The 15851-nt window shown below is 42.3% G+C and overlaps 2 protein-coding genes across 2 annotated transcripts in view; both read left to right on the forward strand.

Annotated features, from left to right (window-relative positions):
• Positions 1-1955: 1955 nt before the first annotated feature.
• slc25a17 (solute carrier family 25 member 17) lies at positions 1956-11688 on the forward strand. Its single transcript, XM_083779436.1, has 9 exons — positions 1956-2117; positions 2537-2597; positions 3141-3207; positions 4261-4412; positions 5010-5126; positions 6392-6540; positions 8055-8150; positions 9632-9717; positions 11306-11688. The coding sequence occupies exons 1-9, from the start codon at positions 2043-2045 to the stop codon at positions 11457-11459; spliced, it is 957 nt and encodes a 318-aa protein (XP_083635562.1). The 5' UTR covers positions 1956-2042; the 3' UTR covers positions 11460-11688.
• A 3674-nt stretch (positions 11689-15362) lies between these two features.
• znf598 (zinc finger protein 598) overlaps positions 15363-15851 on the forward strand; it is a 37515-nt gene continuing 37026 nt past the window's right edge. Inside the window, exon 1 of the mRNA XM_083779788.1 lies at positions 15363-15635. Within this exon, the coding sequence (XP_083635914.1) occupies positions 15450-15635 (186 nt within the window). The 5' untranslated portion in view covers positions 15363-15449. The remainder of the gene's footprint in view (positions 15636-15851) is intronic.

Consider the following 15851-nt stretch of genomic DNA (forward strand, 5'->3'; position numbering starts at 1 on the left):
AATGGAACCTACTAACTACTGTATTTCCCTCAAGCCTGGGATGTGAGGATACATCTCGTACGTAAGTATATACAGGTAGTCTAAATCATCTTAATTGCCTCCTTTTCTCTTATTGTATATTACCGTAATTCTCCTGCACCAAACCTTTCCACAGTTCCTACAGCATAACTTTCAACATGGGTCCTCAACAACTCAGCTAAGTTGTCTATAGTTATTCTTCACCGTTTAATACACGTACACGACGTCTTCAACTAGAGAACACAATCATAATGGCTACTTTTGGGGTCCAGGGACCCCCAGGGGTCCTTGAGGGAGTCCCAGGGGGTCCCCAGCTAAATGATCATTTTGAACCAAATGGACTCTTACGGGTCTGTAACTCTGAGAGTGTACAAATGGACCCTTGTTAGTGTCCCATTTGGTTCCATTTGTACACTCTGAGTTAAATTAACAATATAAATTGGGGGTCCCAGAGATAGAAATGTCATTAAATTAAAGTGTAGACTAATGCATGTCAAACTGGGGGTCCTTGATAGTAAAACAGGTTTCGCTAGAGCTGTAAAAAATATTCTCTTATGGGGGTCCCTGGCATATCTTTTCAAATGGGGGTCCGCATTCTAATTATAGTGTCAATTTGGGGGTCCTTGACATGAAACAGTTTGGGAACCAGTACTGCTTTATGATCAAATAATTGTGATCAGGTGATTATGTAATTGGGACATGCATCTAATATTCTGTTCTCCTCAACACTATATATCCATAATGATGGGGGGGGATGGGAACCAGGGGACCCCCAGGGGCCAGTCACTTGGGGGTTATCCAGCTATTCATAATTATTTTCGCTCCTATGCCACCAAAATGTGGAACGCCCTACCAACAGTCATTAAGACATGTGAATCCCTTGACTCCTTCAAAACCGCTCTCAAAGGGCACCTGCGGATGGCTGCAATTCCAAACTGGCCCCCGTAAAATCTGAATCCCTCCACCGCCCCCCCCATTTCCCCTCACTGTATATGTATCCTTTCCCTTTTTGCTTCCTATATGATGAATTCCTGTTCTGTTCTTTAGCTACATAGAAGTGTCTAAATGTTTTGATGAATTGAACAATGTTTGGACCCTGTTGTAAACAAGTGTAATGCTTAATTGGGTCGTCCACTCACAGTTAACACTAACAGTCTTTGTATTGAGTTGTGCTTGAAATGTAGGCCTACTGTAATTCTGCAAACTGTTAATAAATATTTCAATCAATCAATCAATGATCAAATGAAATACAGCCAATTGGAGAATGCTATAGTTCCATTTGTACGTTCGGAAAACTGTGCAATGTAAACTTAATAGGCCCTGAACTTGCTTCCCCCCCTCCTTTTCTTGTTTTGTGTGTTGTCTTTGAATTCTGTGTTTTTAGTCTATGTGTTTACTTACTGTTTTACCTATGATTTGATGAATTGAACAATGTGGACCCTGTTGTAAACAAGTGTAATGCTTAATTGGGTCGTCCACTCACAGTTAACAGTCTTTGTATTGAGTTTGTGCTTAAAATGTACTGTATTCTACAAACTGTTAATAAATATTTCAATCAATCAATCAATGTACTGTACAGCACTTTGTGGCAGCTATGGTTGTTTCAAATGTGCTATATAAATAAAGTTGAGTTGAGTTGAGTGCGCTTCGGTGCCGCGGTATTTCCGAACGCGCCCTGGATGGGGGTCCGTGGCCAGTGACTTTTGTCTTAATGCATAGAACTGGGGGTCCTTGAAATTAAACATGGGCGGTAGTCTCTGTTTTGTATGGCAGCTGTAATAACTAATCAGGAGAAAGTAGCGATCACATGCTAGCCAATCGAATTAGTGGGCTGACCGTCGTAATGGTTGTTGATTGGTTATTTCCCTGGACTCGGTCTCGGATGAACAGGAACTTCAGGAAGCTTATAGTTCTAGTGGTGAGAAGGTGACTGACTGTCTGATCTGACTGAAATCAAGCTGAAATCAAAAACAACATATCCCGATTCATTTTAGCCAAGCGAACACTATAGATCATCTGTCAAAATGAACTCTGGCGATTTCAGATTCACGGAGGTTTTCTCGTACGAAAGCTTGGTGCATGCGGTTGCTGGAGCAGCGGTAAACAACTTAGTTTTTATTGTTTTTATTTTGTTTTTCATTATTTTGCTTACGTGAATAGAATTCTGTACCTCTACAATTAAATAACTATCCCTGTTCGAGGGTTCAGGGGTTCACGTCCACAACATATACAGTATATAATATAGCCTATCCATAATGTTGTTGTATCCTATTAATTGGTCTAGATTTCAGCAGAAAACAATCTGACAACGGTCACGGTACATGCGTCCACATTTTGACATTCTAATCCTGTATTTATATTATTTAAAAATTAAACCAAACTTACATTAAAACAGGTTTTGACTCAAAACTTTAATGTTTATCTCTGCGTTTGTATTTCTCCTGTTTATGCTTACTTTTCTTTGTATGCTTCTGATCTTATAGTGTCTGTAAAGATGTTTTTAAAATGACTGTTTCAGGGAAGTGTGACTGCAATGACCGTGTTCTTTCCCCTGGATACTGCACGCTTAAGACTTCAAGGTAAACAGCAATGGAACCATAGCAGAGAAAATAGATAGTAAAGGTGGTGATATTGATATTATGAATAAACCCTAAAAGGTTGATGCGTAGTAAGCATTTCTAACATTATGTACAAAAGTTACACATGGAATGAGTCAAAGGAACACAATCTGCATAATAATGATAATTAAACAAATCACAAACGTACGTGTCTTCTATATTTTTCAATTTGGACATTTTCAACCCAAAACTGAATCATCTCATTGGGTTAGCCTACTGATAATTAACAGCAAGTCTACATTTTCACCTTGACCTTTTTGCCCCAAAGATTACTCTACAGTATGTGGAGTAGTCTACAAGTTGCATGGAAATCTGCCCATCTGTTCTCAATGCATTTTACAAACCAACACATGAACAAGCAGAATTAATAACAATACTGTTCCATACTAGTAGTAGCTATGGTATTACATTTGCAGTAGTATGACAAAGATGATCAAGGCTTTGAGGTGAAAACTATCTTCCTGAAATTGGTTCTCTACATTGTTTTGTTTCTGGGTTGTTCAGTGGATGATAAGCGGAAGGCTCAGTCAACTCCAACCATTCTGGCAGAGATTGTCAAAGAAGAGGGACTGTGAGTATAATAGCCAGGCAAGCAGAAGGGAGTGTCTTGACGAAACCTGATTTCCTTGTCCTGAATATGATATATGATATAGTTACTAGTTATTAGATTAGATGTCTTTATTATCCACAAGGGAAAATAGTTTTGCTCAGGTCAATGCATACATTCAGGACAATACATACAGGACAATAAATAATTATACAATAAAGCACCCAGCAAAGTACTAGTAAAATAATTATATTTTTTTTAAAGCTATTTAAAAGAAAGCAAAGTCTCTCTCCACACCATGAAACACTCTGTGTGTGTGTGTGTGTGTGTGTGTGTGTGTGTGTGTGTGTGTGTGTGTGTGTGTGTGTGTGTGTGTGTGTGTGTGTGTGTGTGTGTGTGTGTGTGTGTGTGTGTGTGTGTGTGTGTGTGTGTGTGTGTGTGTGTGTGTGTGTGCAAGCAGGTCCAGTTGAGGTGAATCGGGTATTGGGGGTTTGAGGAGCCTAATGGCAGAGGGGATTAAACTGGCACTGCCTTCTTGAATCTCGATGCAGTGTATCTCCTACCTGAGGGCAGACATTCCTCCCCTAATAATAATAATATATATATATAGAGAATTTATATAGCGCTTTTTTAGGTACCCAAAGTCGCTTTACAGAACAGAAGTAAAAACAATTTTATTAGAAAAACTAGTTAAAAGGATTAAAAGGTTAAAAACTAGAAATCAAAAACAAAGTGGATAACAAAGTGTGTGTGTGTGTGTGTGTGTGTGTGTGTGTGTGTGTGTGTGTGTGTGTGTGTGTGTGTGTGACTTCCTCTGTGACAGTAGCTTATTGAGTAAGAGTGCATACAATATAAATACTGTAAGCTTTGGCTATAGACTTTCCCCCGTGCAGACTAGCTCCTTACAGAGCTTGGTTGTTTTCTGTTTCCCCCGTGCAGACTAGCTCCTTACAGAGCTTGGTTGTTTTCTGTTTCCCCCGTGCAGACTAGCTCCTTACAGAGCTTGGTTGTTTTCTGTTTCCCCCGTGCAGACTAGCTCCTTACAGAGCTTGGTTGTTTTCTGTTTCCCCCGTGCAGACTAGCTCCTTACAGAGGTTGGTTCCCAGTCATCTGCAGTCTTTGCTGCTCCAACTTTGTGTACTTCTACTGCTTCCACGGCATGAAGGCTAGCTGGCTTAGGGGCCAAAAATCAACAACCAGCAGTGACTTAATTATAGGTATTTTTGCAGGTGAGAACTTTGTATTGTATTTATTTATTTAGGCCGAACACCCTTATTTCGGTACTAGAAATGGTTATAAACAAAACATAAACACACTGTAAGTGATGTGTGTCGGTCGCCCCATCTCTCCAGCTCTTCAATAAACTGGAAATACATTTTCAGGTGGTTTACCAATTTAATTTAACAATTAAGGAATGAGAAACCATTTATCAGCTTCAATGTTCTCTCTCCTGATTGGATAGAAGCGGTATATTTTTTCTGTTTACTAAAGAGCTATAGATGAGATGGGGAGACCCCTGTTATTGAACAAACAATGATTACTATCACAATGTAAAGCTATTTAACTAACATTTACTTTTATATTTAAAAAAAATAGTGAAGCACGATAACTTCCACAGGCTGTAACTACATTTAAAATGGCTAGCTATATACAAACATAACATAATGAAAACTCTGTTGCTGCAATCTTGCACTAAACACTATGTCCATTGTAATCCAAGCATGCACTATACTAGTGCATATTTGTCTCCAGCCTCTTCCTCTCTCTTCCTTCCATCCCTCCCTCTAATATTTGTCCTTGTTCTATAATGTCCCATCTGTCCTCAGGTGTTGTAAATGTGCTTGCGACCACTCCTCTGTGGGTGGTGAATACGAGGTTGAAGCTTCAGGGAGCACATTTCCGCAATGCAGACATCCGACCCACTAGCTACTCCGGCATGCTGGGTAAAATCTCCATGGTCTAAGTTGCTACCATGGTTTCATCTGCGGGTTTGAGTAAATGGTGCTCTGTGACAGCCAGTCGCTGTGATTGACAGCCTACACCTAAACCTAACCCTAACCTTGACCTCAGTAAAACTATACCTAAACCTAACCTCAGTAAAACTATACCTAAACCTAACCTCAGTAAAACTATACCTAAACCTAACCCTAACCTTAACCTCAGTAAAACTATACCTAAACCTAACCTCAGTAAAACTATACCTAACCTTAACCTCAGTAAAACTATACCTAAACCTAACCTCAGTAAAACTATACCTAACCTTAACCTCAGTAAAACTATACCTAAACCTAACCTCAGTAAACTATACCTAAACCTAACCTCAGTAAACTATACCTAAACCTAACCTCAGTAAAACTATACCTAAACCTAACCTCAGTAAAACTATACCTAAACCTAACCTCAGTAAAACTATACCTAACCTTAACCTCAGTAAAACTATACCTAAACCTAACCTCAGTAAACTATACCTAAACCTAACCTCAGTAAAACTATACCTAAACCTAACCTCAGTAAAACTATACCTAAACCTAACCTCAGTAAACTATACCTAAACCTAACCTCAGTAAACTATACCTAAACCTAACCTCAGTATAACTATACCTAAACCTAACCTCAGTAAAACTATACCTAAACCTAACCTCAGTAAAACTATACCTAACCTTAACCTCAGTAAAACTATACCTAAACCTAACCTCAGTAAACTATACCTAAACCTAACCTCAGTAAAACTATACCTAAACCTAACCTCAGTAAAACTATACCTAAACCTAACCTCAGTAAAACTATACCTAAACCTAACCTCAGTAAACTATACCTAAACCTAACCTCCGTAAACTATACCTAACCTTAACCTCAGTAAAACTATACCTAAACCTAACCTCAGTAAAACTATACCTAACCTTAACCTCAGTAAAACTATACCTAAACCTTAACCTCAGTAAACTATACCTAAACCTAACCTCAGTCAAACTAACGCAGTGGCTGGGGGGGCGTTTCCAAGAACCCGAATCCGCAGATGAAACCATGCAAAGTGTCAAAGTTAGATAGAGCCTGCCAGCGCCATTTATTGCCAGCTGTACAGCTTCTTCTGCTTCGTCTCACATTTTGCAGGCACCAATCATCCCTCATCATAACAAACATTAGCATGTTATCGCCTTTTTTAGTTTCTCTTTCAAACCTTTCAGATTCTCTTTATGTTATTTCCCAGATGCCTTTGCGCAGATTGTTCGTTATGAGGGAGTGGGGGCCCTGTGGAACGGGACCCTGCCCTCACTGCTGCTGGTGTTGAACCCGGCCGTTCAGTTTATGATCTATGAAGGTCTGAAGAGACAGCTGAGGAGAGGAACCCAGAGGGAGGTGAGGAGGAAGAGAGGGAAGGTACTGTGTTAGCCATGGTTCATGACTCTCGTATTCATACGAGAGTCAAGGCGCAAACTGCAGCCTGTTTTACGCGATCGCTACATTTACAATCAAAACGTGTATATATAAACATTCCGATTTCAAATATAAAGTACTCACAATTTGTCCCACGGGTGTTAGACATTTGCTGCACCAGCGATTAGCACTGCTGCATTCCGCGTTGTTTAATAAAAAGCATTTTTATCCGAGATGTTATTTTGCCATTGGCTTTCAACTACGCGCCCCTATCGGTCGGGAGGAGGGTGGCACTCGGTGTGTTCGATATAGGTACGCTGACCGCCCTGCCAATACAGACTAATAGGCGAGTGCGCTCCCGGTGTGCAACTGTGGATTTCCCAAACGAACCCAGTTTGAAAAAAGTAGCCGGGGCGCTTGGATAAAAATGCTTTTTATTAAACAACGCGGGATGCAGCAATTCTAATCGCTGGTGCAGCAACTAACTAACACCCGTGGGACAAATTGTGAGTACTTTATATTCGAAATCGGAATGTTTATATATACGTTTTGGTTGTAAATGTAGCGACCACGTAAAACAGGCTGTAGTTGCGTCATGACTGTCATGATAATTATCATGGCAGTCATGTTTCAGGGCTAGTACTGTGGATGCAGGGTTAGATATCCAGGGGGTTGGGAGGGAGGTGTGGATGCAGGGTTAGATGTCCAGGGGTTTGCGAGGGTTAAGGTCTGAACTTTACCGCAAGCTAAAGTAATTTACAGATTTTGCCACTAGCCCAAGCCGCCTTACAGAAGAGCAGATGAGATTGTAGAAATCAGTAGGACATGAAAGGAGATGAAGTAATCATGTGGATGACTAGGCACTAGATATGTAGACTTGGTAAGCCTGCTCTCGTGATGTCTGATGCGACGGCACAGCTAGTATAAGATAGTCACAGCTAGTATAAGATAGTCACAGCTAGTATAAGATAGTCACAGCTAGTATAACCCATTCTGACCTGAGATCAGATTCATACGAGGTTTCCACTGGACACACACTGGTCTGATGAACCCATTCTGACCTGAGATCAGATTCTAAAAATGTCAGTCGTTCTTCGATTTTTAAAAAATAGCAGACCTACAAGTGGCGCGCTATGAGCTTGTAGATCTGCTATTTTTCAATAGCTAAAGCATAACATGATGCTAACACCAAAATGGGTTCCCGTTCAGAATGGGATAAGATAGTCACAGCTAGTATAAGATAGTCACGGCTTATCACGCTTTACACGCTTATTTTGTCCGTTGTTACTCCAAACCAGACAAATAAATAATCATGTATACCTCACTCCGCCTATAGAGGGTGATAAAGGGCTGCATAACCAACTTGAACCTCAGGGCACATCAACAGTCACAGACAGTACATCGATGGTCACACCGTTACACAATTATTAAATCATCATAGGTCTAGACTGGTTTTTGGTTGTTTGAATAATGTTTTTTTTTTTTCCCCTCTCCAGCTCTCCTCTGTGGAGGTGTTCCTGATTGGTGCCATTGCAAAAGCTGTTGCTACCACCGCCACGTACCCTTTACAGACTATCCAGTCCATCCTTAGGGTAGGTTAAGAGCCTTTACAGACTATCCAGTCCATCCTTAGGGTGGGTTAAGACCCTTTACAGACTATCCAGTCCATCCTTAGGGTGGGTTAAGACCCTTTACAGACTATCCAGTCCATCCTTAGGGTGGGTTAAGACCCATTACAGACTATCCAGTCCATCCTTAGGGTGGGTTAAGACCCTTTACAGACTATCCAGTCCATCCTTAGGGTGGGTTAAGACCCATTACAGACTATCCAGTCCATCCTTAGGGTGGGTTAAGATACTGTAGGTCCAATGAAACCCCAGCTTTATTCCAGTAGTTAACAACATTAACCCACGGGGCATTCATGAAATGAAATGAAATGAAATGAATGAAATGAATGAAATGAATGAAATGAATGAAATGAATGAAATGAAAAACTTTATTCTGAACATAACAAGTCAAAGAATTAAAATAAGTGCAATATAGAAAACAAAAATAATATTCCCAAAGTATAAATAACAAGAAAAAAAAAACAAGCCACACTGGCTTGTTTCTTTCTCTTCTTTTTTTTTCTTTTAAACTTTTGTATGTTCAGAAAGGAGTAGGTTGAAGTAAAAAACGTATATAACCCTACCCCTTTATAGCTTAATTTCAGCAATCATCGCTTGACGTCATCTCATAACTACCAACATGGTATAAACTAAAAAATTCACAACAGAGAAACCAAGTTAAACTATTAAATAGTGTAATAGTGTAAGACTGTAAGTCATTGTATATTCGTTGCAGATTCACTGCCACCTTATTATATACGATACGTGACATGAATGCAGTGTCATTCAGTGTTGTAGTGCTACTTTTTGAAGTGGGGGGACGCACTATAAAACATGCAGACTTGTATATCCTATTTAGAAATGGGGGTTTACAATGCTTAATTTTGGGCGGCTGTGGCTCAGGAGGTAGAGCAGGTCGTCCAATGATCCATGGGTCGGCGGTTCGAATCCCGGCTCCTCCTGTCTGTCCACATGTGGAAGTGTCCTTGGGCAAGACACTGAACCCTACATTGCCTCCAATGAGTTGGTCTGTGCGAGCTTTCCACCGTTGGTGTGTATGAATGAATGAATGAATGAATGAACCATTGTAAAGCGCTTTGAGCACTTGAAAAAGCGCTATAAAAATGCAATTCATTATTAATTGTATCCGTATAAGTACATGACAAGTCAAAACACATTATCTTTGCCCCCCAAAAAGATTTGGCTTGAGGGAAGTGGGGGGGATGCCGCTTTAACTTGGCCCAGTAGTTTACGGATTCACCGAGCTTGTATATCAGCTATTTCTGGTATTTGTTGTGTGACAAAATATATAGGCCTTAAGACAAGTGGTAGTTTTTGGTCGTTTACGCATTTCTTGAACACTTTCTGCACGAGTGTGAAACTGCGTATGTGTGTATCTATGCTTCTATCTAAGGCTTGGTGACATGCCTAAAAAGTTAATTATTTTCACTCTTGTTCTTTTTCAGTTTGGTCAGCTTAAAGAGCCCACTGACAAATCACAACTACTGGCCAGTCTCAGGACTATCAAATGTCTACTGGTGAACAGAGTGAGGTTTGTGCACACACACACACACACACACACACACACACACACACACACACACACACACACACACACACACACACACACACACACACACACACACACACACACACACACACACACACACACACACACACACACACACACACACACACACACACACATAAATCATCAATCATCCATCCTTCCATGGATGTATATTTGAGGAGCCAGGAGGAGGCACCATGACCTCCCCCTGGCTAGACATGGGGAAGCGACCAAGAGTCATCCTCACTAGATACCAGAACCACCTGCCTTCAACTGGCTCCTTTCTACACACAGGAGCCGGTTGAACTGGTTCCACTCAAACATGGTCTCCCTCAGGGAGATGCCAGCCTAAACCTGACTCCGTCAGATTGCGGCAGTATTGAGTTCACCAGTTCCCTCCTCCTGCCTGCATCTGGCCTCTCTCAGACAGAAACGATGAACCCCCGAAGCAGCGGGACAAACATCTGTTATCTCCATAATCATTTCGAGTTGTAGTCACAGGAGGCCTTAGCTATGTTTCACCAGTTTCAATTGAAACGGGCCTCCACCCTCAGGAGGGCCTCCAAGCTCCAACTGAACGTCATGCGTCAGTCAACCCCCCACCACTCTTGGCTCTCTCTATCTCACTCACTCACTGCCCATGCTCTCTCCCACAATGTAAAGTTACGCCTATTTTATGTTATTAATAATCTGGGTAAAATGTGCAACATAAAGGGGAGACACTTTAATTGTGAAGGGACGACAGGATGAGGAGAGGTGGTGTTGTTGCTAATTGTCGAGATTAATGGCGTGTGTGATATTGAACAGTCAAACTATTTGTATCAATACGGCTGAATCAACAAAATAATTATGTCTGGGGGGTATATGGGGTATATGGGGCTAATGGGGGCCTCATATTTGGTCTTGAAACGGGCCTCCAGACTCCTAAGGCCGCCCCTGCTTGTAGTCCTGTGTTAGGTTGTGTTTACATTTGCGCTGTGGTACAGCTACAATACGTCACCAGTCACTCGTTGATCCCGCCTCTAGCGGCCGCATATCGCTGATCGGAGTACACGGTCTCTGCCCGAGAGAGACCAGATGGGAGCAGGAGGAGGGACTCACTGCTGTCGCCGTCTGGCGGAGTCGGGTCAATGCCATCCACCATCCTGAGTAAACCCATTTTGGCCGCTTATTATGGAGAAGTTATACTTTAAATTGCAGCTGTGCTTATTGACGACACTATTGACGCACAGTTCATGAAACCTGTTGATTATCTGACTCATCCATCTAGGGTGAACGTTTTTTTGTCTTATTTGTTTCAACTCTGCTTACACTTGAAGACTCCCTTAACCCGTTCTGACCTGAGATCAGATTCTAAAAATGTCTACATCCTGACAGTTTTCTGAAAAAGCTTATGTTTCTATGTCAGTCGTTCTGACATAGATCTGCTATTTTTCAATAGCTAAAGCATAACATAGTGCTAACACCAAAAAGGGGTTCCCACCCAAAATGGGTTAACTAGAAAGGTGTGCTGTACTTATTTGTGTATTCACCTTTTCTTTTTCTCCTTTTTCTCCATGCCATACTGTAGGAAGTATGGCATGTTGGGACTGTTTAAAGGACTGGAGGCCAAACTGCTGCAGACGGTGCTGACTGCCGCTCTCATGTTCCTGCTCTATGAAAAGATAGCCGGCAGCACCTTCAGAGTCATGGGACTGACCAAGCCCGTGTACAGCAATCGCTAGCTTGTGATATAGCGGTTAGCATTTATGGACACTATTAGAATGTAGAGCACTCTTTGCCCTGTTGTTGCACACTGTAAAATGAAGGTCAGATCAGACTGGTCTACAGCCTGCACTCATATAGACATACCTTGCAGCTGCCCTTCGTAACTGCAGTCTTTAACTCATTCTGACCTGAGATCAGATTCATAACGAGGTTTCCACTGGACACACACTGGTCTGATTAACCCATTCTGACCCGAGATCAGATTCTAAAAATGTCAGTCGTTCTTCGATTTTTCAAAAAATAGCAGACCTACAAGCTCGTATCGCGCCACTCGGTGGCGCGATATGAGCTTGTAGATCTGCTATTTTTCAATAGCTAAAGCATAACATGATGCTGACACCAAAATGGGTGCCCGGTCAGAATGGGTTAATCATTACTGATATACCGCAGCAGACGTTTTTCTTGTTGGCACAACTGTGTACTATTTGATTATTTTTTTTTTTGCATCTGGGAGGTAATGAAGGCGTTTAGGATTTAAACCATCCTTTTGTATTAGTAATACACTACTTTACAATCGGCACAGCAGTCAAAATATTTCAAGAAACACTACGTATACAAAGATCATATTGAAAGGCAACTACGGACCTTTGCAAAGTGAATATGTGTACATGCTTGTGGGGGAAACCTTCCTTTCCCCCTCATGCTATCCTCATTCTCTTTAGTAATTACGAAAAACGGAAACAAGACATTTCCATAAGAAAATGTCCAAATCCCCACAATGTTAGTTAGACATCTTTGAGCACTTTAAACCTACTGTATCTGGGGCCTGCTTCTAAAGTTAACCGTCTTAAACGAGCACTTGATGGGGGGGCAGTGACAAATATGACCTCTGCTGGTCAAACGGCTGTACTGAATGTTGCTAGTAACGCTAGACTAGATGGATCAGGTTGAGTGATCTGATCAATATTTTAATGGTCGAGCTGTACGTGTCCTTTTTTAATTATTTGATATAAAAATATTGCAATCATTTATAGAAATGTATGAGTGCTCTCATGCTCTGTGCCACAGCTGTGTTACTCCCAGGCTACTAATAAAAGCAGGAATCCTATAGACAAATCCTCCAAAAGATGTCTGAGGTTTCTGCAGTGACTAAATCCATTTTATTATTCAAATATATATTCTATCCAGTTTATTTTTCATGAACAAGAAGATGTACTGTTTTTATTTATTTATTGATAATACAATGATTCATGCATTTACTATTTTAATATCCTGTCTTTTAGTAGCCTGGAAACCAGATTAGTAAGTAAAATTGCAGTGCACATTTTGTTCTGGCCCCACTGACTGGATTTCCCTGCCCCAGAAGTTGTGCTCCCAGTAGGCAAATATGGGGTGGGTGTATCTGTATCCCCAGAGCCGCATTTCTTTGGTTTCAGGTTCCACACAGACATTCCAGACTAATATATACGCATATTAGTCTGGCCATGTCAGGCTAGTCATTTAGTGAGTGACTGCCCAATGCATCCAAGGTGTCAGCCATAGCAGATATAAGTTATAATATCTCATCTGGGACGTATATAGTGCTTTACATGTGTGGGGAGTTAAAAAAAAACACTGGTGGGAACTCTACTTGAATCTTACTGTATGTCTGTTGTTGTTTTTTTTTACACAGCACATTTATTAACGTGATTTGTCAAAGGAGATCTGCAATGATTGCATGCAAGTTCCTGCCATTGATGTTATTAATAAATCCATTATTGTTCTGTTTTATTTTAGTGACAGTAAGATGACTTAAGGGATGTGCTTTTATAGGTTTATCTGGACTGGAACTCAAGAGTTTATTGTTTATAAATTAATAAATAAATCTTTACATTTCATATTTCTCTGTCATGGTTTTATTTCAATTCATATTTGAGTTGCAGTCTGCATGAAATTAATTTAGCACAAGCACATAGTTCATAGTTATGCATAATCCAACTGGCTAGTGTCCCAGCTGCATGCCTCTAGGTGCACACATTTAAATTAATTCAAACATTGTTTGCCATTATTTATAATGTTTTATCTACAAACCCTCCCGCGCACTCAGATCAGCCAACGCAGGGAAGCTGGAAGTACCCTCACTAAAAACGCCGGGACAACGCTCCACACGTCCCAAACTCTTCTCCCTTCTGGCTCCAAAACTGTGGAATGCACTTCCCATTGCAGTCAGAACTGCAGCATCACTCCCAATCTTCCGCCGTAGTCTGAAAACCCACCTGTTCAGACTCCATCATGGCCCGTAGCACTTACCCTACCCCCTTAGATAGCATTTGATACAGACTTATAGCATGTTATGTAGACAGCACAATAATTGCATTGTATGTAGTCATAGCACATCATAGTACATATGTATAGCATAGTATATATAGTTTCATTATATAGATATTCCACTGTTACGTTCTTTAAGCTTACGCATGTTTCAGGATAAATGCTTTTTATGTATTCCCATGCTTTTTTGTTCTTGCTTAATGTAAATCGCTCTGGATTAAGAGCGTCTGTTAAATGCCTAAATTGTAAATTGTATCTTATCACACACACTACTGTAATTTATATGGATGAAGTGAATGACGGCCACCAGTACTAGTAACCCCTTGACTTGTATGCGTCAATAGTATAACCAGACCATACTAGTTAGTATGACCAGACCATATACTAGAGTAGACCATAGAGACCAGACCATATATACTAGACCAGCGGTTCCTAAAGTGGGGTGCGCGGACCCCTAGGGGTACGCGACGCATAGCCAGGGGGTACCCAAGCCCACTCAAAGAAATAAAATTGCCTGCCCAAAACATTTGTCTCCCCAGTGTCCGCCATGGTGCCTCCCCAGTGTCTGCCCAGTACCTCCCCAGTGTCCCCTGAGTGCCTCCCCAGTGTCCCCCTGAGTGTCTCCCCAGTGCCTCCCCAATGTCTCCCCAGTGGCTGCAGTTTCTCCCCAGTGCCTCCCCAGTGTCCCCCCAGTGCCTCCCCAGTGTCCCCCTGAGTGCCTCCCCAGTGTCCCCCTGAGTGCCTCCCGAGTGCCTCCCCAGTGTCCCCCTGAGTGCCTCCCCAGTGTCTCCCCAGTGCCTTCCCAGTGTCTCCCCAGTGTCCCCTCAGTGCCTTCCCAGTGCCTCCCCAGTGTCCCCTCAGTGCCTTCCCAGTGCCTCCCCAGTGTCCCCCTGAGTGCCTCCCCAGTGCCTCCCCAGTACCCAGCCGAGTGCCTCCCCAGTGTCCCGTCAGTGCCTTCCCAGTGCCTCCCCAGTGTCCCCTCAGTGCCTCCCCAGTGTCTCCCCAGTGCCTCCCCAGTGCCTGCCCAGTGTCCCCCAGTGTCTCCAATAGCAATACAAGAGCAATAATACTAATTCATCTTAATTTATTAATCTTATTAATTAATTTTTGAATCAAATTAATTAATTAATCAAAATGTTCGACGCAAGAAGGCCCCCCCTGCGCCCAGCACCATGCCAAAGCTTTTTCCTGCAGGAAACACTGCTTGTGGTTGTAAATATATTGTTATCTGTGTTGCGAGGATGAGGGGGTACCTGGAAAAATATCTACCCAAAAAGGGGTACCTGGTCCAAAAAAGTTTGGGAACCCCTGTACTAGACCATAGACCATACTAGACCGTAGATAGACCAGACGAGAGGATGGACTCTGGTGACTGACAGCTCATTGAGGCAAGGCAGAAACAGGCACGTGGAGCAGAGGACGCATGCGCAAAACGGCCCCCCCTGAAGTGCTGAGCAACAAACAGGTCAGCGGCTCCAACACCGGGGAGAGGCCCGACACATGCTATACAGATCTGCGCTTCCTCCAACGCTGACGGCCCGTGCGTGGCGTTCCCTTTCGCACCCGACTTTCATATTACGTAAGCACTTCAGCCAGCGTCTCTGACTGAGAGAGAGAGAGAGAGAGAGCCCAATCTGAGACCCAATTAACTAAAGGAATTTGTGCCTTTCTTTTTATATATATAAAAAAAATTAAACGCCATGGATTCATCATCTGCCAATAATAAGGGGGAGACCGCCGAGGGGAACTGCGTCCTGTGCTGCATGGAACTGGACATCTTCGCCCTGGGGAAGTGCGACCACCCGGTCTGCTACCGCTGCTCCACCAAGATGAGGGTGCTCTGCGAGCAGAAGTACTGCGCCGTGTGCCGGGAGGAGCTGGACAAGGTGCGGCCTCTGTCTGGAACTCTAGTCCGGGGCTGCTGGGGGAACTAGGCCGCATACCGACCGGACTAGTGGCCGCGTTTAAAACAAAAGATCCCCCCCCATCTGTAAAGTAAACTGTTAAACATCCACAGCAACGCCATGGCTCCTGGTTGGGTTGGAGTTGGTTTTAAAGGGGGATAAATAACCTTAGCAAACAGAAAACCCACCAACATTACA

This window comes from Protomyctophum parallelum (genome assembly GCF_964188405.1).
Source record: "Protomyctophum parallelum genome assembly, chromosome: 13".
Classification (NCBI taxonomy): domain Eukaryota; kingdom Metazoa; phylum Chordata; class Actinopteri; order Myctophiformes; family Myctophidae; genus Protomyctophum; species Protomyctophum parallelum.

Excerpts from the sequence above, each read along its gene's own strand:
- slc25a17 (XM_083779436.1), top strand. The coding sequence starts at position 2,043 with ATGAACTCTGGCGATTTCAGATTCACGGAGGTTTTCTCGTACGAAAGC. Across the intron at positions 5,127-6,391 it reads TAGCTACTCCGGCATGCTGG|ATGCCTTTGCGCAGATTGTT; the intron begins GTAAAATCTCCA and ends GTTATTTCCCAG. Across the intron at positions 8,151-9,631 it reads CTATCCAGTCCATCCTTAGG|TTTGGTCAGCTTAAAGAGCC; the intron begins GTAGGTTAAGAG and ends GTTCTTTTTCAG.